General features: G+C 46.9%; 1 protein-coding gene across 1 annotated transcript; it reads left to right on the top strand.

The window, feature by feature from the left end:
- Positions 1 to 16,946: 16,946 nt before the first annotated feature.
- On the top strand, positions 16,947 to 26,686 carry LOC138800555 (branched-chain alpha-ketoacid dehydrogenase kinase-like). The gene is made up of 15 exons (XM_069982316.1): positions 16,947 to 17,057; positions 19,614 to 19,659; positions 21,443 to 21,500; positions 21,957 to 22,006; positions 22,072 to 22,274; positions 23,015 to 23,095; positions 23,199 to 23,297; positions 23,378 to 23,425; positions 23,505 to 23,624; positions 23,770 to 23,868; positions 24,409 to 24,481; positions 24,547 to 24,697; positions 24,779 to 24,868; positions 24,961 to 25,122; positions 26,172 to 26,686. The coding sequence occupies exons 5-15, from the start codon at positions 22,083 to 22,085 to the stop codon at positions 26,314 to 26,316; spliced, it is 1,260 nt and encodes a 419-aa protein (XP_069838417.1). The 5' UTR covers positions 16,947 to 17,057; positions 19,614 to 19,659; positions 21,443 to 21,500; positions 21,957 to 22,006; positions 22,072 to 22,082; the 3' UTR covers positions 26,317 to 26,686.
- The last annotated feature ends 828 nt before the right edge of the window (positions 26,687 to 27,514 follow it).

Raw genomic sequence — 27,514 nt, 5'->3', positions numbered from 1 at the left:
TTTCGAGTGTGCTCATCTCTAATCGCTGGCCTTTTTGTGTCAGGCTTTTCCTGTTGTACTTTACTGTTGTGTTTTATTAATAAAGTGCAGTCTGTGCTGCAAATTTTTCTACCAAACATTTGTTGTGTTTATTTGGTTGGGGAGTGGTTCATCTCCTAAGAGTGACAAGTTGAGGAATGGGAACTCCAACAAGGAGCCATTGCAACCACAACTACAGTGGTTTGCAATAAAATAGAATATCAACATTTTTTTTTCAGTAATTCAATTCAAAAAGTGACCTCATACTGTATATTCTATAGAGACATTACATAGAGAGTGAACTTTTTCAAGCGTTTATTTCTGTTAAAGTTGATGATTATGGATTACAGCCAAGAAAACCCAAAAGTCAGTATTTCAGAAAATTAGAATAATTTAAAAACCATGGTCTTAGTGTTTTAAGGTCCCATAGTCTGGTTCAGTATGCAACACAATCATGGGGAAGACTGCTAACTGACAGATGTCCAGAAGGCAGTCATTCTCTCACACACACACTCCACAAGGAGGGTAAGCCACAAAAGTTCATTGCTAAAGAAGCTGGCTGTTCTCAGAGCGCTGGATCAAAGCATATTAAAGGAAAGTTGAGTGTATGGAAAAAGTGTGGTAGAAAAAGGTGCACAAGCAATCGGGAGAACCGCAGTCTTAACAGGATTGTAACGAAAATGCCATTCAAAAATTTGGGAGATTCACAAAGAGTGGACTGCTGCTGGAGTCAGTGCTTGTCAAGCCAATCCTGACCAAGAAACAAGGCCAGAAGCGTCTTATCTGGGCCAAGGAAAAGAAGAACTGGACCATTGGTCTACAAACTGCGGCCCTCCAGCTGTTGCAAAACTACAGTTCCCATCATGCCTGGAGTTGTCGTTTCGCAACAGCTGGAGGGCCGCAGTGTGGAGACCCATGAACTGGACTGTTGATCAGTGTTCCAAGGTGCTGATTTGAGATGAAAGTAAATTTTGTGTTTCATTTGGAAATCTAGGTCCCAGAGTCTGGAGGAAGTGGAGAGGCACACAATTCAAGCTGCTTGAGGTCTAGTGTGAGTTTCCACAATCGGTGATGGTTTGGGGAGCCTATCATCTGCTCGTGTAGCTTCACTGAGTTTCATCACACCAAAGTCAACGCTGCCATCTACGAGGAAATTTTAGAGCCCTTCATGCTTCCCAGCAGGATTTGGCAATTGCCCAGCAAACTCACCAGACCTTAACCCCATAGAGCAGTGCTTCTCAATTCCAGTCCTCAGGCCTCACCAACAGGTCATGTTTTGACGATTTCCTTAGTATTTCACAGGTGATAAAATTATACTCAGTGCATCAGGTATTATCGCAGGTGATCTTTGTATGGAATATCCTCAAAACATGACCTGTTGGTGAGGCCTGAGGACTGGTATTGCGAAGCACTGCCAAAGCAAGAATTATTACTCACCGATAATTCACTTTTCATAAGCTCCTCATGACAGCACACAATGGAGGACGTCACCCTTGACCCTATCAGGAACAGGAAATCACAGAGGTTAAAAGGGCACTTCCCACGTTCCCCCTCAGTGTTATTATAACGAAACCATACAGGATCATACACTAATAAGGGCGGGAAATCTAAGGGTGCTGTCAAGAGGAGCTTATGAAAAGTGAATTATCGGTGAGTAATAATTCTTGCTTTTCACTGCGTCCTCATGACAGCACCACAATGGAGACATACCAACTTAGACTTTCAGGGAGGGACAACCGCCTGGAGCACTTTTCCCTCCAAAAGCCAGGTCCTGAGAAGTGCCTATATGCATACGGTAGTGCTTGAAAAACGTTTGGGGTGAAGACCACGTGGCTGCCTTACAAATTTGTTCGAGGGAGGCTGATCTAGCTGCCCATGAAGCTGCTGTGGCTCTAGTAGAGTGCGCTTTCAGACCTGTAGGGGGATCTTTCCCATTGTAGTGTAGGCTTCACAGATGGCTGTTTTGATCCATCTTGCAATGGAACTCTTTGTTGCTTTTTTGCCCTTGTTGGGGCCTTGGAATTGAAGCAGTAGGTTTTCATCTTTCCTATGCTCTTTAGTAGTTTCCAGATACTGGATAATAGATCTTCTTACGTCTAAATTTTGAAAAAGTTTTTCTCCTTCATTCTTTGGGTCACTACAGAAGGATGGGACTACTATATCTTGAGATCTATGGAAGTCTGTGACGACTTTGGGAGGAATGAAGGGTTTAGTTTGAATATTATTCTGTCGTCTAGAATAGTGCAAAATGGTTCCATAATAGATAATGCCTGAAGTTCCCCAACTCTTCGGGCCGTAGTTATGGCTATTAGAAAAGCTGTTTTAATGGTGAGGAATTTCAGGGAAATTTCATTGATCGGTTCAAAAGGCTCCTTAGAAAGACCAGACAAGACTATGTTTAAGTCCCAGGGAGGAGCCAGGTTTTTGATTTTGGGCTTCATCCTGGCTACTGCCTTAAAGAAGCATCTTATCCACCTATGGTCTGCTATTTGGGTATTGTATATACAAACTAGAGCTGACACTTGGACCTTTAGGTATTTATGGATAATCCCTTATCCAGACCATCTTGCAAGAAATCCAAAATTCTGGGGATATCAGGATGGAGCATATCAGGCGGAAGTCACCACACCAAGAATAGAACTTCTTCCATTGTTTTAAGTAGATAGAAGAGGTGACTTCTTTTTTTTATTTTTTAGCAAGGTCTCTATCACTTTGTCAGATAGTCCTCTAGCTGAGAGGAGGGACTTTTCAAAAGCCATGCCGCTAGGTGCAAACTTTCTAGATTTGGATGGCATAAAGGACCTTGTGTCAACAGATCATCTTGTAGAGGAAGAACAACTGGGCCCTGGAGGACTAGAGACTTTAGGAGACTGAACCAAGCTCTCTTGGGCCACATTGGAGCTACCAGGATCACCAAGGTCTGGCTTAGGTAGATCTTTTGAAGAGTCCTCGCGATCAATGGGAAGGGAGGGAATGCGTATGCCAGCTTGAAATTCCAATTTTTGTGAAGGGCATCCAGAGCATCTGGTTGATCCTTGGGATTTTAGAGAAAAAAACTTCTGTGCTTTTTTGTTGGACCTTGAGGCAAACAGGTCGATCTCTGGACAACCCCATTTCTTTACTAAGCTGGAGAATATCTGGGTATTTAACTCCCACTCTCCTGGAAGGACTTGATGGCGACTTAAATAATCTGCTAGTATGTTGTCCGTACCTTTTAGATGGATCGCGGAGACAGATGACACTCTCCGCTCTGCCCAGGAGAATATTTTTGCTGCCAGTTTCTGAAGGAGAGGATTTTGTGCCCCCTTGATGCCTGAGATATGCCACTACTGTTGCATTGTCTGATAGAACTTTGATGTCTTTGTGAATCAGAAGGGATTCTGCTGCCTTCAGCGCTTCCCAGACCGCTCTCAGTTCTCTGTAATTTGACGACTGCTTCCGATAAACTTCCTGCCATTGACCCTGGAAGTGCAGACCTTGAATATGCGCACCCCATCCCCAAGACTGGCATCTGTGGTGATCTGGATTGTGTTTTTTCGGATTCCAACAGACTCCTCTGGTGAGGTTTTGTCTGATCTTCCACCAGATGAGAGAAGATTTGACCCTTAGGGGAATAGTCATTTTCTTGTCTATAGACAAAGGAGATCTGTCCCATACCTGCAGTATGTTGGTCTGGAGAGTCCGAGAGTGGTGCTGACACCAAGGTACTGCCGGAATACATGATGTCATCAGACCTAATAGGGACATAGCTTTCCTTATTGATATTACCGATTTCCTTCTGAAATCCTCCACTTTGGATATCACCGCCATGACTTTCTCTTCCGGTAGGAATGTCATCTGGTTTTTGGAGTCCAGGATCATGCCAAGGAATTTCTTCTCTGTGGGAGGGAACAAGATCCGACTTGGGAAAGTTTATTATCCATCCTAACGTCTGAAGATAATCTAGGACCAGGTGTATATGTCCTAAAAGGATGGATGGGGATGGCGCAATAAGGAGAAGGTCGTCCAGGTAAGGGACTACAGTAATGTCCTGTAATCTCAGGTTTGCTACTGCTTCCAACATCACCTTCGTGAATAACCAAGGGGCTGAAGATATCCCGAATGGGAGAGCTGTAAATTGGAAGTGATGAACTGCCTGAGATGATTGAATTGCAAACCTGAGGTATTTCTGATGTGAGGGGTGTATTGGGATATGAAAGTAAGCATCTTTCAGATCGATTGTAGCTAGAGCTGCATTTGGGTAAATCAGAGGAATGATAGTTTTGAGAGTTTCCATCTTGAATTTTTTGTATCTTAAAAACTTGTTTAGGAATTTCAGATTTATTATGGTCATGAATGTCCCGTTGGGCTTCGGAACCAGAAATAAACTGGAATAATGCCCCAGACCTATTTCCTCTGGAGGAACTGGAATTACAGCTCCTAGTTTTAGCAGCTCTTTTACCCCGTCCATCAACTGGTCCTTCATCTTGTCTGATTGGTAGTGGGTAACATGAAATTTTGGGGGGGAAGAGAGGAGAAGTCCAAGAGGTACCCTTCTCTTAGGATGTTTAGAATGAATTGTTCTGAGTGACTTTCTCCCAGTGTATTACAAAGTGAGATAGGTCCTCTCCTTACCTCCTTTAGGGTAGGACCAGCGGCCAGATTTGCCTTTGCCTTTATAATCCTGCTTTTTTTGTGTAGGGACGAAAAGGCTTTTACCTTTCTGTTGGTTCGAGTCAGGAAACTTCTTTTTCCTGTCTGCCGCTTCTCCAGGATTTCTTCCAGGTCTTGGCCGAACAGCAGCTTACCCTGGAAAGGAATTGACAAACTTATTTTTGGATGCTACATCTCCCTGCCAGTGTTTAAGCCAGAGAGCTCTTCTAGTGGCGTTAGATAATGCTGCAGACTTAGCGGCCATCCTAATGGTTTCTGCTGAAGCGTCAGCCAAAAACCCAGCTGCCATTTTAAGCATGGGCATAGCAGAGAGTAGCTCATCTCTAGATGTTTTGCCCTCAATATGAGCTTCTAATTGTTCAAGCCAGATGTTTAAAGATCTTGCTACGCTCGTGGCTGCGATGTTGGGATTTAATATCGCAGTGGAGGCTTCCCAAGACTTCCGCAGGAGTCCTTCCATTTTTCTATCCATGGAATCCTTCAATTGGGAGGCATCCTCAAATGGCAATGATGTTTTTTTAATTATTTTGGTTACTGGTATGTCTACCATAGGGGTTGTAGACCAGGTTTCAGAATCAATTTCATCAAATGCAAATCTGGACTTGAATTCTTTAGAAATCTGAAGCCTTTTTTCTGGTTCTTTCCATTCAGAAAAGATCAAATCCTTAATATTCTCATGAGCGGGAAACACCTTCCGTTTTTTTTTGTTTTAGGCCTGCAAACATAGCATCTTGTGCTGATAATGGTTGCTCAATGTCCTCTAATTCCATTACTGCTCTAACAGCTTTAATTAGAGTGTCAGCATTTTCAGATGAAAAGCAAAATTAGTTGGTTCCTTATTAGGGGTAACCGTAGGTGTTTCTGTTGTGCAATCCTCCACATTATCCTCTATTTCCAAATTGTCTTCCTGTAAATTTTCTGATTCCGAGTCAGATATTTCATAGACCTTGCGTTTTTTTGCAGGTGAATGTACAACAGAAGATGACAGACCTGGAGCAATTTTAGGCGATGAGGCAAATGGACTTTGTGTAGGGACAACTGGCACTATCCCCGATAAAGAGGCTTGAATCTCTTGACGGATAATAGAACGTATTTCCTCAGACACCGACGCCTGGGCCGGAGGATTAAGCTTTGCTAAACAGTTTTTTACATAACATTTTGGTGTAGATTTCTGGTAGGCTGGCATTACATCCCACACAACTTTTGTCCATTGCTCTTTTTGGTATCTCCGTCTCCACCTAAGGATAGAGAGACACCAAAACAATATGATAGGGAATCATAAAAGAAAGAGTATCTATCATACAATAAGTAAGTGAACCGACTAAGGCATAACTCACAGAGCCAGCAGGTATAGATCTCTCCACAGCCTCCCCACTCACAGCTTCCTGAACATCCATAGCAGAAGATATGCAGGAGTATAAGGCACATGAATAGGTTACTCACCAGCCTTTATAGTGTAGGGACCGCAGGAGATTTGAATTTAGCGCCATTTCCGCGCCGCGCCGCGTATTCCCATCAGCTGAGAGTTCCGGTGGGCGCGTGACGTCACCTACGCACATGACGCAGGCGACGTACGCTACGCACGCTATGCACCTACGTCAGTGCGTCGCGCCATTTGGAGAAGCGCGCGCATGCGCAGACCCACCAGCAAAGGTTGCAGGAGACCCGCCATGGATCCCGAGGCCGCAGCGACTTCAAGCTCCCCTGCATCAACTCTGGGAGCGCCGCAAGGGGAGCGGGGACCGGAGGCACCTCAAGAAGATGCGACCACCAGGCAGAACATCCGGAAGGAACCCTCAAGCCGCTCCATGCCTTGCCCCAGACCCATGACCACACAGGATCACAGGTAACCTCCGTTTCCTTGGTCCTGTCAGGAACAGGAAAACACTGAGGGGAACGTGGGAAGTGCCCTTTTAACCTCTGTGATTTCCTGTTCCTGATAGGGTCAAGGGTGACGTCCTCCATTGTGGTGCTGTCATGAGGACGCAGTGAAAAGAGAATTTATGGGGTATTGTCAAGATGAAGATGAAAGACACCAGAGCCAACAATGCAGACGAGCTGAAGGCCGCTATCACAGCAACCTGAGCTTCACTAACCCCTCTGCAGTGCAGTGATCAGCTGATCGCCTTGATGCCGTGATTCATGCCAAAGGGGCCCCGACCAAGTACGGAGGGCATTTACTGTACAGAATTTTCATTTGGTCGACATTTCTGTGTTAAAAACATTGATTTTCAGTTGCTTTTATATAATAATCTAATTTTCTGAAATAAGGATTTTTGGTTTTTTCTTGGCTGTAATCCATAATCATCAACTTAATAAAAATAAATGCTTGAAAAAGTTCACTCTATGTAATGACTCTATAGAATATATGAGGTCACTTTTTGAATTGAATTACTGGGGGGGGGGGACGTTTTGTTATTCTAATTTATTGCAAACCACTGTAGTAGTTAAGGGGATGTTTAATGAAAGGTTTGGACTACCAACATAATTATAGGTAGGCAGAGATGAGCGTTAGCGAAGATGGCGCCGGGGGGAAGAGATAAGGGGATAGTATGGTGGAGTCTTCTTTGGGGACTAAGGTGGGTTCACACTGAGGAATCCACGTTGAGAAGTTCCTGCTGATACTGTTGCGTGCATCTCCGCCCATGCCCATCTCTATATCATCACCATCATCTCTTTATCATCACAGACAAAAAATGGAAGTCTAGGCTTAGTTCTAAACTTAGTGGTGAGAATGGGAGAATGAAAGTGCAAGATTTAAGGATATTTTTTATAATTTAGATCGTAAAATGGGGAAATTAAAAAAAAAAAACACAAAAGTTCTTAAATATGTTTAACATAAAAATCTGATTAAAACAATGGCTAATTTTCTGATGACACATTCCCTTTAAACTTTATAGCAAAAGTTTAATTGGATGGAATCTGAAGTCATTTACTTCTGTGTTTGTCAGACATTACAGGCTAGACATCAGATGACTCTTAAGTGGCTTTGAAGTTCCATGTGTTGTGCTGCTGTAGGACCATCCGAAAACCAAAATTTACATACTGAAATTTTAATTTCCTGGAGACTTTAGGCAGCACCAGCTTCCAACCCGGAATACTTGTTTTTACTATATTAAAAATACACTGGTTCCTGGTCTGGTGATCTACTTTATAGGGTGGATACTTACAAGCTTCATACATTTATTGCTAATTAACCCTGACCCCCTGACGAAGGAGACAAAACACGTGTTGGGGTTTGGCGGCATCCCAGGCGAGCAGCACGTTACTTTATGGATTCGTTTACATGTTTACTGATGCACCAGCTACTTTTACCTGTGAGCTTCATACATATGGTCAAGCAGCTCATCTATTGATGGTTACTGGGGACAGGATGGCTCTGTTACTGGCTCACTACAGGTGTTATACCATTCTTCTATCTTATGCTGTGTAGCCTGAGGTGCTTTTTTTTTTAGTGTGGCATTCTGCATTTTATACTGCTTGTCTAAAAATTTTTGAACAATAAAATTGTATTTGCTATATTCTGGATGTCATAGATTGTTATTGAGTAGTAAGTTGTGACACCTAATCTTTTTCTTTCCATTTAGGATAATAATTTAATGGGTTAATGGTGGATGGCAGCAGGGGCGTAACTACCACTATAGCAGCCATTGCGGCTGCTATGGGGCCCCCCGCATCAGGGGGCCCCATGGCCTGCTCCTGCAATACACTGGGCCCCCTGAGCCGTCATCATTTGCAGCACCTGGGCCCTGCTAGTCTCCTGGGGGGGGCAGCCATTTCTAGTTACGCCCCTGGATGGCAGAGAGATCACTGCTGTCCATCACTGACTTGGGAGTATATGGCTGCTGATAGCTCCTGAGCTCGCTTCATAGTATTATTAAAAAGGCATGGTATAGTTACTACATGATGCGTGAAAGCCCAGGGTTGCCTAACTGTATGGCACATGCCGTTAAAGTGTGCCTGTCAGCATGTGGGCTGATCCGATCACCCGTAAATTCCTCTCTTTGGCCAACAGTTAAGCTATCCATGGCTTCAAACATGCAGAGACCGTAATATGCTTAACTCCTATTGGATAAGAATTGGGGTCCGCGAATTTGCCGAAGAGGAATTCACCGCCAATTAGGTCAGCGGACATTTTTCAACCAACAATTTTTTTATCCGAACATGTAGCAGCCGCTCTTGTTCACATCCGATGGCATTTGTTTCTCAGAGTGCATCCTATTATAGGAAAGTAAATCCTGTAACTCACTTTCTCTTATTTTTAGTGGATTGTGTCAGGAACCGTCACCCTCTGCTACACCAGAAAGGTTGCCTATGCCCTCCTCTACTGTGGAACCTGCCAGTAAAAAGCCAGTGGCCTTGGTAAAGAATTTAGTGTCTGCAGCAACATGGAGTCGTCATGGTAAGGTGTGAGCTGTATGGTTCCAGTATCCTGCAACTTGATGCTTCAGTCACATATAACTCCCAGTCTTGCCTTCAGTGGACATTGGTTTGCAAAAATTGATAACCCCATGTATTCTTGCATTAAAAATTTTAGGCCTGACCAAGTTTTTCCTGTTGTCTTAACAGCTTTTTAAAGTTGTCTGGTTGCAGTAGGGATTTCCCCACTGATATAAATATAGCTAAATTACTACCAGCAATGACAGTAAATGGTCATGCATAGGCAGATCTTTATGCAGAGTATATGTTTTGCGCGTATTTAGAATAGATTCCTCGTACTTTGAGCACTATTCCTTCCCTGTGCATGCACTGTTAGCAGATATATTGCTGCCTTTAACTGGAGATTTGTTGGAGTCTGGAATCCAGGGGATCTAATGCGGAGACAGATACTGTATATTAAAACTCTAAGAATTGTACTAAAAGTACCGCACATTGGTATCACAATGTGATATAAGAGACTTTGGTTTGCTGGAATATCCCTTTAAGTTGTTCTCTTTACCTTTTGCCTATCTGACGTTTCATATATGTTCCCCTCCCACACAACTGAACACCAATTTTTGGCTCTTTTCGGACAGTGCCCAAGTGTCATCTGTATCTAGGCAGATTTCATCTGATGTAATAAACCATTTATGTTTTGTTGAATGTTTTTCTTCTTGCCTCCTTCCAGGTGGTCGGAGGCCTTCTGTCTGGCTCATTGGGGACTCGTATATTTATTGGGCGGCTCAGAGGGCGTCAGAATGTCCAGATGGTCTTAATCTGGGATTCACTCATGCTGATTTGTCCTGGAGAGGTGTCCGTGATCTCAAGTGGTTGCAAGTTCTTCCTGAGGTTGTGGCTGTGAGCAATCTGAAAAAGCGTCCCGCCGTGTTGGTCATCCACGCTGGCAGCTACAACATAAGTTCATGTGCGGCTCTGAAGCAGCTCATTGCACTGATGCTCAGATTTTGATCATTTTGCTACCCTCTTCTCAGACTTGGTGATCGTGTGGTCGGAAGTGATTCCTAGTGTGTTTTGGTTTGGGGCTCGTGATCTTTCACTCATCAAAACAACACGCCGAGTGGTAATTTGCGGGTCTCCGAGCATATTCGGTCAATGGGCGGTATCGTAATTCGGCACAAACAGATTGAAAAAAACTATAAGAACCTAATACTACCGGATGGCGTTCGGCTGAACAATGCCGGGTTGGACATATTTATATCAGAATTAAGAGACGCTATTGATCAAGCCCTCGTTGTTTCTGAGTAAGTCGAAGACCTGGTACCTCCGCATACACAGACTAGCCTCTGATACCTGATGCTAATAGGTGTCATCTCACTCCGTAAATACCATGTAAGACCTTTGATCACCCCCACAATGCAGTCATGATCATGCCATTAGATGCCTTTGTTACTCTTCTGCCTGCCTGTCAAAAGGACTATCTGTTCCTGTGTAAATAGCCAAGATTCAGTCACTCAGTGACATTCCCCTTCACCGTCAAATGTTGAGAAAGACAGATTTGCTGGTTACAGCTGAGTGTACACTAAACTGCGTTAACCATCGCTGCCAAATGCAAGCAATACATGCGTGTAATGACGTTCCTGCACCTATGAGCTTTGCAGTACCCCTATAAAATTAAGTTTGTAAATTCCTGCTAGCTGACTAGTCCACATCGCACTTTAGGGCATTCCTGGGCATGCTGCTTCGGGAGGCAAGTTACATCGTGAGTGCGCCATCCGTGCTAATTCGGACTGAAACTGTCACTTCTGATTCGCTTCTGCCCGCTCTGTGGAATGGTGGATACAGCTAGATTTTAATCAATGGGGTTTCATTTCCTCCGGACTCAAATATTCTATGTATAAAACAGGGAAATTCGTGTATGACAATTGCTAAATAAATTCATTGTAACGGATGGTGCTTTCTATATTGTCAGGATGTTGTTGCTTCGGCTGTATAACGTCAGAAGTCGAACCCACATGGTGTCAGTATTATTACTAGATAAGGAAAGATCGGTACTGTATAACATCACAGATGGTGTACTGCACTGTACTCAGAGATTTATCAGGATATATTGTGCCTCTAAATAGCATTGTGAACAGCGCAGTAAACAATAATACTCCATGTTGTAGCAAGAGAGTTATATTCTTGAGTATAGCTTGCTGACTCCCCTTGTGTAAGCTGTGTACACAGTATGATGGGTATTTAACCAAAGTCCTATTTTAGACATTGGACGTGTCAGGAATAAGTTGTTACCTGGGGACAGATACTTTCTCTCCGGCATGTGCACAAGTACCCACAATACAAACTAGGCTGGCACCACAACAGTGATAGAAGGAGTGCTAGTTTCCACAGCCTAAACAACATGCAAAAATACCAACAAAACGGCTGGAAAAAGTAAACTGCACCTCCTGATAGTAGAAAAATTATATACAATCTTTATTATTTATTCACATATATGCAAGGGACAGACATTTAAAACCATTAAAAACACACAAAAATACTATTCACCGTTCCAATCCAACACGCAAAAACTGACCTATCATGAACAAAATACAAGGAGCAGCAGCACAAGTGAAAAGGGAATAATCCAGATGAAATACAACTCAAACCATAAGTACCAATATCCAAAGGAAATATAATAAGGTGTTAAATACAGATGACCAAATGATACAAAGTAATCATACAGAGTATAAAGTGATGGCTGCCACCCAGATACAGTCAGACCAGAACCACCCACGCGTTCGGTCACCTGGACTTTCTCAAGGGTGAGATTGAAGTCCCTCTTTGCAGGTTTTTATATTGTCGATTAATTAGTAATAAAGATCAAGTGTGCCGCTCAAAAAGATTACTCACACAGAGGATGAGGCTCCAGATCAATCAATCCCACGTTGGCGCGGCAGCGGCGCCATTACACCCTGATCACGTGTGTAGTCACGTGATCGCACAATGAACACATCATGATGATGCAAGCTGTGATCCTATGCGCATGCGCAATGATTACACACATAATGCCAAAGGCATTGTTGTGTTAGTAGTGGCCACTACCGGTATTGCAATTATTGAGATGGAGTATCCTAATGCAGCAAAATATTAAAGGACAACTCCGCGGGATAAAAAAAAAAAAAACACAGACACCATACTCACCATCTCAATCGACTCGATCGCACGCCTTCCGTTCCGCCATCCAGCGATGTTTCCAACTTCCGGGTCCAGGGGATGGAAAGCTGCATGCGCTTGCGCACCGGCAGTTTCATTGGCTGAGCGCATCACATGGCTTCCAGCAAGCTCGCTGAGCAAGCGGAAGCATGTGATGCCTCCAGCCAATGAAAAGGCTGCTGGTGCGCATGTGCACCAGCAGCCTTTTCATATTCATTTGCATGAAGACGCCGAGGAGGAAGTCGCTCTGATCGTCACCAGATGCCGCCCCGGAGAAGAGGACCGTGACGATCGTATAGGTAATGTATACATTCCTAACTTCCGGGGTGGGGGCAAAGTGGGGAAAGGGGGCCAGTATTTAACCACATTACAAAGTTATATAACTTGTAATGTGTGTTAAATGAGCATGTGGGAGTTGTCCTTTAAATAAGAAGTAATAAACTCATAGGTAAACACCCTAAGTATTCCTAGTTTCCAAACAATAAATGAGGAACACATAGGCTCCATTATAATATGCATGCTCATAATAGAGCAAAATGCTCATGCGTTTTCATAATCGAAAACGCATGTGTGTGATCTAAACCTGACTCACAATAAGTGTGTGTGATGCGTCTTATCTAGTATTCAGCCACCACCATATGTCCATGTGCCCCAAAACTAATAAAAGGTAAAATACATGATACATAAAGGCACGCCAACGTAGGATGCAAAATACATATTAATATAATTACAATTGCTACTTGATAGACAAAATATTATAAGAAAAAGAGCAATAATTGTACAGCTACATTTTATGAAAAATCAAGTTAGTTATCTATCAGATCAAATTCATAAAAGTCCATATTTTTCTATACAAGTGGAGGGACGCAGAAGTGGTCCAATTCATGGGTGTACTCTTTATATCACTCTCCAGCCATGCACTTGCTTCTGACATATCAAAAATTTGCACATGTCCAACGAAGAAGATCTCCCCCATGGGTCAGTATCCTATTACCCCGGACAATGGAAGATCATAAGTTGCTCACGTTCCCACAAACGTCAATCATCATATGACAAAAGCAAAAAGATAAACCTAAAACAATAACAAATGCATTTAATTGTTAGTATTAAATAATGGATGAGGCAAGATTAACCTTACCCATGTATCCCCCCATTAAACATGCACTCACCCATCCACCCCAACCCGCCCATCTCACCTCCCCAACAATGGGGCCCTCCATGAAATTATCCACCACCCCCACAACCACCACCACCCCACCACCAAAAACAAGTACCCAGACATAGCATCTCTCTTTTTTTGGATCACTTAACCCTCTAATATTCCTAGAAACCATCTTTTCTATTAAGTTGTACTCCAACAACTCACCAGGACGATCCCCGAGTCTCCATGCCGAACTGTGGAGAGCAGGCGGAAACTCGTCAGGACTGTGACCCATAGGAAACGATTCCACTCACCTTCCTAATGTCTGTATGGAGCTCAACAGTTTTGGTAGCTTAAAACTTAGGGCATAAGCCAAATTTGCTGTAGTCAACAGTAGATATACCGAAGAGAGCAAAAAAGCATTATTGGGATAATTTTATTGAATAAAATTAAGACGAAACAAAAACAAAAGCCACATATTTATGTCTATTTGTTGAAAATAATAATAAATACATGTCATGTGAGCCCCTTTCTTTTATTCTGTGTAAGGTTTTGGTCCCATCCCTCTTTTTTTTCTACATGCTTTTGTTTTGCGTTAGCCACTTTTTCGATTTTTTATCCCACTAACACTTTTTTTTTTTGCTCTTTGGTATACCCATTGTTTCTTATGTGGGATTGTAAGATAGGAGGTTTGTTTTTTTTTCCTATAGACAATGTAGACAAATGTAATACTTTCTCTTGCATCTGGGCAGCAGGAGGATTCTGGCTTCTTAATATATGGCCATTCCAGGCTTGTCTCTCATTGAAACACACAAAAAAAACACAAAAATGCAACAGCTCACCGCAATGGCAAGATACAGACCCACTACAGACATGAAAATAGTTAAAAGCAGCCTCCCCAACTGCTATAAAAAAACTTCCACAAAAATAATGGGGCTCTTGGTTACCATTTGCAAACAGTGTAAACCACCCCATCAAGGATAAGGTGGGCCCTACACTGTACTCTGACCTCTCCATGGTATGTAATACGCCTATGCTCTGGGCATGCATTGAACTCTGTCCTATCTGTAGCAACAGAGTGACTTACCAGGGCTCTGGCTCTAGTAGGCAGCACCTAGTCTAGTGGCTTTTCCTGCCACCACAATATTGAAGAAATTCTTTAGAAATCCTAGGAGCGGTATGGTACTGTATAGACTATTGAGGAATTTATCCTCAACCCCTTTTGGTTGGGGCTGTGACATCCCTAAGTTTGTGGCACTTCTGTTGTAAATGCATGGTTGTAATGACTGGTTCAAGACATTTGATCTCTGTTAAAACAAAAAAAGTTGAAAGCTTTTAATAAAAAATGAAATAAAAAATCTTCAAGGCAGGTTGCTATCATCAAATTTAGGGATGGTCCGATCCGGCCGAGGTTCGGGTTCATACGAACTCTCTGCAATGATTCCCGCTGTCTGCGCGCTCCGTGGAGAGGGTGGATACAGCAGGAGGACCGCCTGGAAAACTGGAATACAGCCATAACCATAGGCTGTATCCCAGTTTTCCAGGCGTTCCTCCCGCTGTATCCACCCGCTGCACGGAGCGGGCAGACAGCGAGAATCTGATGCCGAGCGTTCGGCACGACCGACCTCGGCAGGTTCGGACCATCCTTAATCACCCTGATTCTTTGCCTCTCGTTCTCACAGGGAGGCAGGAAAGGACAGAGGCTTTTGGTGAAGTTGTATGTGAATGTATACATGTGTGCCAGGCTATTCATGTTGAAGAATGACACCTGCCCTGCTTCATAGTCCATATACACCCTCCTGGGTGTGTCCTGGTAGTTGGATCAGTGGAGATGACAGAACAAGCTCCATCCTTTGATTGCTTTTCAGTCCCGTAACCCTGCACTGGGTCACATCACAGTCTTTTGCTATCCCCACTATCCATTCCCTATTCATTCTGACATCTACTATGGGATCCAAGAACACCTATTACTGTGTTGTATCTATAAGGAGTGTCCATGTTCTCTTCTCCAAGCATAGCCCTCATTACCGACACAAATGCATAGTTTTCCCTCTTTTTAATAAATTGTATTTTTAATGCTACATAATAAAAATGCTACTGAAACTCAGTATTGTGTGGTTGTATTAAGTCAACTCAGTATTGTGTGTGGCCTCCACCTGCCTGTATGACCTCCTACAGGGCCCGGGCATGCTCCTGATGAGGTGTCTGTATGACCTCCCTACAAGGCCCGGGCATGCTCCTGATGGGGTGGCTGTATGACCTCCCTACAGGGCCCGGGCATGCTCCTGATGAGGTGGCTGTATGACCTCCCTACAGGGCCCGGGCATGCTCCTGATGAGGTGTCTGTATGACCTCCCTTCAAGGCCCGGGCATGCTCCCGATGAGGTGGCTGTTTGACACACTCCAGCCACATAAGGTCTAGCATTGTCCTGCATTAGAAGGAACCCAACCGCACCAGCATATGGTCTCACAGGGGCTCTGAGGAGCTCAGTACCTAATGGCAGTCAGGCTACTTCTGGCAGGAGGACTGTCCTGCCCCCCAAAGAGATACCACCCCACACCATTACTGACCCACTGCTAAACAGGTCATGCTGAAGGATGTTGCAGGCAGCAGATCGCTCTCCACAGCGTCTCCAGACTCTGTCACATCTTGTCACATGTGCTCAGTGTGAACCCTCCTCATTCCACCCTCATGGAGTCTGTTTCTGACAGTTTGAGCAGACCCTGGATATTAGTGGCTGCTGGAGGTCATTTTACAAGGCTCTGGCACTTCTCTTCCTTGCACAAAGGAGGAGGTAGCGCCCTGCTGCTGGGATGTTGCCCTCCTACAGCCCCCTCCACGGGTATCTGCTCCATGCTCTGGACACTACGCTGACAGACACAGCTAATGTTCTTGCCTCAGCTGGCATTGATGTGCCATCCTGGATGAGCTGCACTACCTGAGCCACTTGTGTGGGTTCTACACACCGCCTCACGTTACCTCTATAGGTGAGAGCAATGACAAAATACAAAAGTGATCAAAACAACAGCCAAACGGGATGAGAAACGGTCTGTGATCACCACCTGCAGATTCTCTCCTTTATACGGGTGTCTTGCTATTTGCCCTTCATTGTTCCAGGAGAGATTGATTCCCCATCAGGGTACAATTGACTTGGCGTTATATTATGTTATTTTTTTGAGCAGTGTAGCTGTGAATGCGCCTTGACTAGAGTCTTTTTTTAATGTGTTTACTTATACATCAGTCAGCCATGTTCCCTTGGGTTACCATGGAGACTGGAAAAGCACTTTTCACTTGAAAACTCTATTTGGGCCTAACAAGGTCATTGACTATCCTGATTATATGTATGATTCCCACCCCAAATTATCTCCATGACAACACTGCAGCTTCACGCCTACATATATACGGTTGCCAGGGCTACGCCTTCATCACTACTGTAACCTTTCTGGACTCCAGTAAAATGGCCGCCGCCTCCGGGACGCAGTAGAATTTACCTCACTGCCCTTCCCACAATGCCTTTCGGCCCCGCCCTTTTTTGCTGTATGACGTGGCCGCGCAGCATGCCGGGACTTGTAGTGTACGCTCTGCCGTCGGCCGCTGTGTGGACGCCGCACGCTGGAGCTTGAGGCCGGAGGAGACCGAGCAGAGCCGGGCCGGGGGCAGCGCAGCAGAGAGGTGTGTGTGTCCGGATACCGTGCGCTGTGTGATGGGGATGTGTAGCAGCTGCTCTCTGTATATACAGCTGTAGAGCAGTGCCCTCTCACCCGTCATTCTCCAGCTGTTGCAGAACTACAACTCCCAGCATGCTCATGGAGGAGGTCGTAGTTATATAGCTGCTGGGTGTAGTTGGCAGCCCTTGTATTACAGGTTATGATGGGAGTTGTAGTTCTATAACCAGTATTGGACAGGAATGGGGACCTGCTGCCCTCCATGCTGCAAAACTACAACTCCCAGCATGCCCGGCAGCCAAAGCCAGGTTATATGTGTCCGGGCCTGATGGGAGTTGTAGTATTGCGGCAGCTGAAGGCTGACAGGTCCCATCATTGGCCGGCTCATCCCTATATGCCATCAGCTTCTGTCTATGGCCTCCTATAGTGTGACAGCCAGAGCTGCGCTCATACTTCTGCTCTGTCACTGAGGCAGCAGAGGGTGTGAGGTAACAGGAGGGCAGCAGAGGGTGTGAGGTAACAGGAGAGCAGCAGAGGGTGTGAGGTAACAGGAGGAGAGCGGCAGAGGGTGTGAGGTAACAGGAGGAGAGCGGCAGAGGGTGTGAGGTAACAGGAGAGCAGCAGAGGGTGTGAGGTAACAGGAAGAGCGGCAGAGGGGTGTGAGGTAACAGAAGAGCGGCAGAGGGTGTGAGGTAACAGGAGGAGAGCGGCAGAGGGTGTGAGGTAACAGGAGAGCAGCAGAGGGTGTGAGGTAACAGAAGAGCGGCAGAGGGTGTGAGGTAACAGGAGGAGAGCGGCAGAGGGTGTGAGGTAACAGGTGGAGAGCGGCAGAGGGTGTGAGGTAACAGGAGGAGAGCGGCAGAGGGTGTGAGGTAACAGGAGGAGAGCGGCAGAGGGTGTGAGGTAACAGGAGGAGAGCGGCAGAGGGTGTGAGGTAACAGGAGGAGAGCGGCAGAGGGTGTGAGGTAACAGGGGGAGAGCGGCAGAGGGTGTGAGGTAACAGGAGAGAGCGGCAGAGGGTGTGAGGTAACAGGGGGAGAGCGGCAGAGGGTGTGAGGTAACAGGAGAGCTGCCGAGCTGAGTGTGCTGCCTGCCATGTGACATGAATGATGAGCGTTGCCTATATCAGAAGAGGTGTCCGGGATATAGCAGAACTGTGAGCGCAGCTCTGGAGGGAGCTGAGGTATACCTGCTGCAAAACTACAACTCCCAGCATGCCCTGCCAGCCTTTTCTGCTATCCACCAATGCGTCCTATTCCCCGATCTCCAGCTGGTTCAGAACTATAACTCCCAGCATGTAGTTTTACAGCAGCTGGAGAGTGACAGGTCAGGGGATAGGACGCACTGGTGTACATGGTGGGAGCCTGCTTACAGCAGAAGAGGGATTGCAGCTCTGGCTGTGTCTGGAGTAGCAGAGCTGTATATGTTCCTGGACACACGTGTCTGTGTCTGTATCTGGTGTAGCAGAGCTGTATATGTTCCTGGACACCATGTGTCTGTGTCTGTATCTGGAGTAGCAGAGCTGTATACGCTCCTGGACATCACATGTAGCTGTGTCTGTATCTGGAGTAGCAGAGCTGTATATGTTCCTGGACACCATGTAGCTGTATCTGGAGTAGTAGAGCTGTATATGTTCCTGGACATCACATGTAGCTGTATATGTTCCTGAGTAGCAGTAGCTGTGTCTGTATCTGGAGTAGCAGAGCTGTATATGTTCCTGGACACCATGTAGCTGTGTCTGTATCTGGAGTAGCAGAGCTGTATATGTTCCTGGACACCATGTAGCTGTATCTGGAGTAGCAGAGCTGTATATGTTCCTGGACACCATGTATAGTTTATACATACCCAGCATTCCCCAGGGTGTAACCCTTTCCTGGCTGGGGTCAGTGATGTTTACTACAGTCCCTTGTGGTGTGTTGTAATCCTGGGAGGGGGGGTGGGGGGCGCCGGCGGGCTCTGCTGTTCTATCCTGGGCTCCTGTACCGCCCCTGTGCTGAGGTAACCCCAGGACGGTATGTTCCAGATCTGGGTAATGCTGAAGCTTCATTCCCCGCGCTCCTCTCGCTGCCTGTATACGGTGATTAACCCCTTGCCTGCCGCTCTGTCCTGACTGTCTCCTCTCTCTGTAATAACACGCCGCCTGTATACGGTGATTACCCCTTGCCTGCCGCTCTGTCCTGACTGTCTCCTCTCTCTGTAATAACACGCCGCCTGTATACGGTGATTACCCTTCGTCTGCAGCCGCTCTGTCCTGACTGTCTCCTCTCTCTGTAATAACACGCCGCCTGTATACGGTGATTAACCCCTTGCCTGCCGCTCTGTCCTGACTGTCTCCTCTCTCTGTAATAACACGCTGCTGTATACGGTGATTAACCTTCGTCTGCAGCCGCCCATCCTGCTGCCACCTTCCTGACTGTCTCCCTCTATACATGCCGCCTGTATAACACCCTCTGCCTGTCTCCTACCTCCCTCTCTGTACACGCTGCTGTATACAGTGGTTAACCCTCGACTGCCGCTCCGTCCATGTGCTGCCACCTTCCTGACTGTCTCCTCTCTTTTGCAGGTGTTACAGCGCCATCCGGTGTCTTATGGGGTTCCACAGCAGAGGGGTGAGTACGGGAAACCTTGGGGGACCCGGTGCAGATGTAACCTGTTGATCTTGGCACAAATCATGGGCTTGTATCTGATCCCCTCGATCCCCACTGCCAGGACAGGAACGGGTCCGGTCGGTGCAGTAACAATAGTCTGTAACCTTCAGCAATCTGTCGCCCTCCCTCAGGCAGACGTGTGGCAGCTGTGACCCTGGCAGGCAAACAGCAGCGTGATTATGAGCAAGCGGCTGTTACTGGGCAGCGACCTTCCTGTAGTGTATAGGGGTAGAACAACAACATGGAGGTCTAACATTGTCTCTGAGGTATACACAGTGCTGGGGGGGGCATTGTCTCTGAGGTATACACAGTGCTGGGGGGGGACATTGTCTCTGAGGTATACACAGTGCTGGGGGGGACATTTCTCTGAGGTATACACAGTGCTGGGGGGGGGATTGTCTCTGAGGTATACACAGTGCTGGGGGGGGCATTGTCTCTGAGGTATACACAGTGCTGGGGGGGGGTTGTCTCTGAGGTATACACAGTGCTGGGGGGGTGACATTGTCTCTGAGGTATACACAGTGCTGGGGGGGACATTGTCTCTGAGGTATACACAGTGCTGGGGGGGGCATTGTCTCTGAGGTATACACAGTGCTGGGGGGGGCATTGTCTCTGAGGTATACACAGTGCTGGGGGGGGAGACATTGTCTCTGAGGTATACACAGTGCTGGGGGGGGAGACATTGTCTCTGAGGTATACACAGTGCTGGGGGGGGACATTGTCTCTGAGGTATACACAGTGCTGGGGGGGGACATTGTCTCTGAGGTATACACAGTGCTGGGGGGGACATTGTCTCTGAGGTATCACAGTGCTGGGGGGGGCATTGTCTCTGAGGTATACACAGTGCTGGGGGGGACATTGTCTCTGAGGTATACACAGTGCTGGGGGGGGACATTGTCTCTGAGGTATACACAGTGCTGGGGGGGGACATTGTCTCTGAGGTATGCACAGTGCTGGGGGGACATTGTCTCTGAGGTATACACAGTGCTGGGGGGGACATTGTCTCTGAGGTATACACAGTGCTGGGGGGGGACATTGTCTCTGAGGTATACACAGTGCTGGGGGGGGGACATTGTCTCTGAGGTATACACAGTGCTGGGGGGGGACATTGTCTCTGAGGTATACACAGTGCTGGGGGGGACATTGTCTCTGAGGTATACACAGTGCTGGGGGGGACATTGTCTCTGAGGTATACACAGTGCTGGGGGGGACATTGTCTGAGGTATACACAGGCTGGGGGGGGACATTGTCTCTGAGGTATACACAGTGCTGGGGGGGGACATTGTCTCTGAGGTATACACAGTGCTGGGGGGGGTATACATTGCTCATTGTCTGAGGTATACACAGTGCTGGGGGGGGACATTGTCTCTGAGGTATACACAGTGCTGGGGGGGGGCATTGTCTCTGAGTTATACACAGTGCTGGGGGGGGCATTGTCTCTGAGGTATACAGTGCTGGGGGGGAATTGTCTCTGAGGTATACACAGTGCTGGGGGGGTCCATCCTTATCCTTGTTCGCGGTGCGACCTTAATGCCACATTTTAGGATCTGGTAAGGTTTTCGTCCTTGTTTGCCGGCTGTTTCCTTTTCAGCGGGTTTGCACCTTGTGAGGTTCCGGCTGTTACTTCTAGTTACCGTCTCCTTGTGATTCATTATGGGCGACAATTATAATGTCAGACTCTTCCCCCGGCCCCCGATACGTCCTGTCTCCTGACTCTTCTCTCTCGTCTCCGTCTCTCCTGTAGATGGATAAAGCTGCCGCGTCCTTTCTTCCTGTGACCTGAGCTGTCTCAGATATTTAAGGTAAACGTCTTTATACTTTGTAATCACACAACGTTCCCGCTTACACAGTGCAGTCACGTTGTTATCCATTATTGTCTTCCCTGATGGTGGGTAGAGCATAGCCCCCCCCCCCCCCCCCCCCCGGTGGTCGGGAACGGGCCGGCTCCCCCCCCCCGTGGTCGGGAATGGTCCGGCTCCCCCCCGGTGGTCGGGAATGGGCCGGCTCCCCCCCCAATGTCCCCCCTGTGGTCGGGAATGGCCGGCTCCCCCCTGTGGTCGGTGGGCCGCTCCCCCCGGTGGTCGGATGGGCCGGCTCCCCCCCGGTGGTCGGGAATGGGCCGGCTCCCCCCCGTGGTTGGAATTGGGTTTTCAGTAGCAGCAGAATGTGGGTGCAGCTTTGGTTGTAACTAGGATAAGACAGGATAAGTGAAATGTTTTCCGTCAGTCACCCGTTGTCTCCTCCTTCTCTCCGCACAGGTTGTGAAGTATCGCAGTTGCTCTCGGACGGCAGAGTCTTCAGGATTCAGGTGAGTTTCCCCACACGTTCGCTCTTGTGTAGTTTTTTGCCTCCTCTTATGCGGCTTTTCTGCAGGAACCTTCAAGATGCTGCGGAAGAACATGCTGGAGCTGGTGGCGCGGGGGGCGCTGAACCCCCCTCTTCGGATGTCCTCCATACTGCTGCGATCCCGCTCCACCTCTGCCACAGATCACAACCACGTGGAGTTGGCCCGAGAGAGGTCCAAGACCGTCACCTCCTTCTACAACCAGTCCAGCATCGACCAGGCGGCGGAGAAGGTACAGGGCCGAGCACCAGTGTGATCTCCTCAGTGTTCTGCATTATAGATTCTAATGGTGGACAGTCATTAAAGGAGTAAAACACGACATGGAGAGAAAGGAACGGCTGCACATCCCATCTATGGCTGATACTAATGCCGCTAGGCCTATTTCAAAATTCAACACCAGGGTGTCTGTATATATTTGATCAAACCATAATAGCCTCGTGTACCACCGTGCAGGTCCCCTGGTTCACACGGGTCCCTACGCTAACTCCACACCGCCAACCCGCTAAGGGTGCACATGCAGGGAAGGGAGGCCTTAGAACGGCCCTGCAACCCCAATGTCTGAGGACCAAACCCAAAATTAAAGGGGTAGTGCGGCGCTAAACAATTATTCACTAAATAACACACATTACAAAGTTATACAACTTTGTAATGTATGTTATGTTAGTGAATCGCCACCTTCCCTGTTTCCCCCCACCCACGCTAGACCCGGAAGTGTAGTGTTCTATACATACCTGCCTCTAGCATGTGTATGTGTGTGTATATATATGTATGTATATATATATATATTATATATATATATATATATATATATATATATAGATATATATATATGTGCAGGGACAGGGTGGATATAGAGATCTATATCTGAGTACAGGGCTTGTATATATAATCTCAGCCTGCAGCCCAGTATCCTGCGTTCTCGTGCATGGCCACTAGGGGCGCTGTCTCTGACTTGTGTTTTCTCCTCTCCAGCCCTCGGTACGTCTCACCCCCACCACCATGCTGTACTCGGGACGGTCTCAGGATGGCAGCCACATTCTGGTAAGAGCCATTGTCTCTGCTCCTTGTAGCGGGCTAGATGTGTTATATACAGATGTAACCATATATATACAGATGTAGCAATTGCCGCCTCCCCCTCCTCTATAGAAAGTGCCAGATACCTGCACAAGAGCTCCCTGTCCGCATCGCACACCGGATCAAAGGTTTCCGCAGCCTCCCTTTCATCATCGGCTGTAACCCCACCATCCTCCATGTGGTATGTACCCCTCCTCGGATATCCCCCCCCCCCTTCCTCCTGCCCCGCACCTTTCTCATGTATCTCCATCTGTCTTTCAGCATGAGCTTTATATCCGTGCCTTCCAGAAGCTGAGCGAGTATCCTCCGGTAAGTTACGCTGCCACCGGCGGCATCCGCTCACCTGCCTTGGGCAGCATCACCCTTATCCCGTGTGTTTCCTGCACAGATCACAGACCACGAGGTGGAGAGCCAATACTGCAAACTTCTCCGACAGCTGCTCGACGACCACAAGGACGTGGTGACCCAGCTGGCCGAGGGGCTGAGAGAGTGCCGCAAGCATATACAGGTAGGGGTTAAATAGGGGTATACGGATCAGGTGCCCTGCAGTATGGTGGGTGGGATCAGATCAGGAGAATGTGAGGGGGGGGGGGGGGGACAGGACAGCGGACATTACTGCCTGACCTCTGACCCGTGATCTGTAACCCCCGCAGGATGAGAAAGTGATCCGATACTTCCTGGATAAAACATTGACATCACGACTTGGCATACGGATGCTGGCCACCCATCACCTGTCCCTGCACGAGGATCGGGTAAGTATACATTCTGTACAGGTAGATAATACAGGATACAGCAGAATAGTGAGTGCAGCTCTGGAGTATAATACAGTATGTAACTCAGGATAGGTAATGTATGTACACAGTGACCCCACCAGCAGAATAGTGAGTGCAGCTCTGGAGTATAATACAGGATGTAACTCAGGATCAGTAATGTATGTACACAGTGACCTCACCAGCAGAATAGTGAGTGCAGCTCTGGAGTATAATACAGGATGTAACTTAGGATCAGTAATACATATACACAGTGACCTCACCAGCAGAATAGTGAGTGCAGCTCTGGAGTATAATACAGGATGTAACTCAGATCAGTAATACATGTACACAGTGACCTCACCAGCAGTAGTGAGTGCAGCTCTGGAGTATAATACAGGATAACTCAGGATCAGTACAGGATCAGTAATGTAATGTATGTACACAGTGACTACACCAGCAGAAGAGTGCAGCTCTAGAGTATAATACAGGATGAGATTTGCTGTGTTTTATGTGTTCATACTCCTTTTATACTCTCCACAGCCAGATTTCGTCGGCATAATCTGCACCCGTCTGTCACCCAAGAAGATTATAGAGAAGTGGGTGATTTTGCCCGGTAAGATATATTGTTTCTCTACTTTCCCTCTTGCATAACTGCTTGCAGTTTCTTGATAACTATAGCCGCTTTGTTGCCTTTTTCCAGGCGCCTTTGTGAACATAAGTACGGTAATGCCCCCCGGGTGCGGATTAATGGCCACGTAGCTGCCCGCTTCCCATTCATCCCGATGCCCCTGGATTATATCCTCCCAGAGCTGCTGAAGAACTCTATGCGGTATGTACAGTATGCTTTTCTGTACTTGCCTTTTTTAATGTTTCTTCTATTTTTGTGATGTAGTTTTCCCTTTACTGCCAGGGCGACCATGGAGAGTCACATTGATACTCCCTACAATGTCCCGGACATCTCCATCACCATCGCCAACAATGACATCGACCTGATAATCCGGTGAGATGATGATCGTGTTGTCAGTTCTCTTATTTTAGTGTTTTTGTTTTTTTTCCTGTAAAGTCTTGAGTCTGTGTGTCCGTTCCTCGCAGGATCTCTGACCGAGGTGGCGGCATTTCTCACAACCATCTAGAGAGAGTTATGGATTACCACTTCACCACCGCAGAGACCAGCACTCAGGATCCCAGAATCAACCCCATATTCGGAAATATGGTGGACATGGTGAACAGCGGCCAGTCTGGACCCATGCATGGGTGAGTGTCGCATCGCTGCCTGCTACATTAGGTTGAAATGCTGACCTGGTGGTTATAGATAAATAGTAACATACCATAGGGGATTACACACCTCTCTGCTGGCTCCCCCCCTCCCCTAACTTTCAGAAGAGTATAACCTTGTCTATAGGATCCAGTCCAAGTATCCTGAGGGTGTGAGGGTGTTTTCTCCCAAGTAACTTGAGATAGAGGGTGAAATCTCTTTATAAAGAGAGCAGCCAGTGCTGGTAACAAATGCTAGAGGGGATTCTTGTTTATGATGTGGCCCCAGATACATGGAAAGGAAGGATTACTATGTTGTGTCTGATACTTTGTGGAAGATTATAATGCATAGTCTGAGGTGTAGGGTATCCCAATTGTGATATCCAGTGCTGGATCTTAAAGAAGAAACCCAAAAAATAAAAAATGGCAGGCGGGCAGGGGGTAGAGAAAATAATGAGCAAGTACAGTCACCCCTCCTGGTGCCTCCGTAGTGACGCTCCTGTTCCACGCCTCGGCTGTCATCTTCTATGGTGTCACATACTCGGCAATTGCCTGCTCAGCCAGTCAGTGACTGATACGGTGTCCCGCCCCAGTCACTGATTGGTTGAATGGGCAGTCACTCAGTCAGATACGTCACGTTGCAGCTAGGAGAGCTGCAGGTCACCAGCAGCTGAGAACGGGATCACAGAGTGGTGTCACAGGGCATGAGGATAAGCAAGTTAAAATTGTGTATTAGTGGTGGCACTTTTCATCATTCAGCCAACAGTTCTGTCTCCCATGCTTTCTGTACATGTGAAGTGTTTCTTGTGGCAGCTTAGCCCTCTGAGAACAAAGTAGTTGGGCAGTGAAGTCTTATTATATCTGACCCCCCCCCTATCTCCACTAACATGGTTTGTTAGTCCCATGCATTGTATAATGACAGCTAAACCCGCCACTGGGGGCAGCCCACATCTGTATACATTTCATGAGGACCTTTAGCGTATGGGCTCTGCCTCCCAGGTGTCATGTGGGTCTGTTCTCAGTGCTGCTGCCCCTCTTCTGTGTTGTAGGTTTGGCTTTGGTCTCCCCACCTCCCGTGCATACGCAGAGTACTTGGGTGGCTCCCTCTGCATTCAGTCACTACAGGGCATCGGAACGGATGTCTACCTGCGTCTCAAGCACATTGACGGGAAGGAGGAGAGCTTCCGTATATAAGGGCATGGAGACCCAGCGGACCGGGGCCTTGCTCCAGCTCCTCATCATAGAAGATTTGGGTAACTTATAAAATGCTGTCTTCTCCTCTGGCTAATGGGATTTTCCTTCTTCTATCCTCCTTGAGGACTGTGAATAAGTCTTCTTGTCACAAAGACCTTCCACCTTCTGGACTTCAGGAAGCGCCTAGGCCAAAACCTCCTTCTGTTGTGTCTTCTGCGTTTCGCTCCTCACTATTGTGTTTGTGGAGCTGGTGCTGTTGACCTCTGCCTACCACCGCAAAACCTTCAACAGCTGTGGCATTGTATATGGCGTCATATACGACAAGTTCTCTGGATTCTGCTTATAAGACTAGACTCTTGGTCAGTCTTAAGATTTTGACTATAATGGGACCACAACCTCTGAGATTTAGACCTGGATGTCTGAGACGTTGATAGAACCAATCTAAAATCTATCGGCAATTTTGGGTTCTGTGGAATCAACATGAGATTAACCCTTTGTTCTTGGATCTTCAGTGTTCCCCAGAACGTCGCCATGATGGATCCTCTGTGAGCTTTATCTGAGGAGACCTCATCGTGTTCTTTTCAGGCTTCGACTTACAAGGTCTTTCAGGTCATTGGAACCAAAACAAAAGCAGTAAATGAACAATTCCTCTTGTCTACGGAGGTTCCTTGCACCCCACCATTGGATGCGGTCTTTTTGCAGTGGACACCCACCTGTCCGGTTACGTGGTAGAGAATCCTATAGAATAACGTATAGCACTTATCGTCTTCATTATGCTGATTGTCCAGGTTTTCCTGTCTCGCAGTAACCCGTCACCATTTCCTCTGTGATTCCCCCCGACCACCACCATGTTCCGGAGGAGGGAAGATCTGAAAGTCTATTTAGTGATACAGAGTTATTTTTTGTTACGGTTTTTGTGATCCAAAGTTCATGTTGACACTTGTGTCTTCGTTGGTTGTTCAGTGTAAATCGTGCTCCCTCCTTGGATCTAACCGGAGTGTTCTGTATGGACACGTGGCTGTTCTGTATGTATGGATCTTGGTTCTGGGTATCTGAGAACTTGTGCAATGAATCTGGGTCCTCTCCTGGGTATCTCAGGGCCCAGTGTCCACCCCTTTAAGATCGAATACCGCGTTTGGTGCTTTGAAGATCTTTTAGCGCCTTAAGGTCGAGTCTACTAGGCCGTGACTTTAGGAAT

Source organism: Dendropsophus ebraccatus, chromosome 9 (assembly GCF_027789765.1).
Source record: "Dendropsophus ebraccatus isolate aDenEbr1 chromosome 9, aDenEbr1.pat, whole genome shotgun sequence".
Lineage (NCBI taxonomy): Eukaryota > Metazoa > Chordata > Amphibia > Anura > Hylidae > Dendropsophus > Dendropsophus ebraccatus.
Note: the sequence above shows the minus strand (reverse complement) of the source record. Positions and strands in the feature narration are given on the sequence as shown.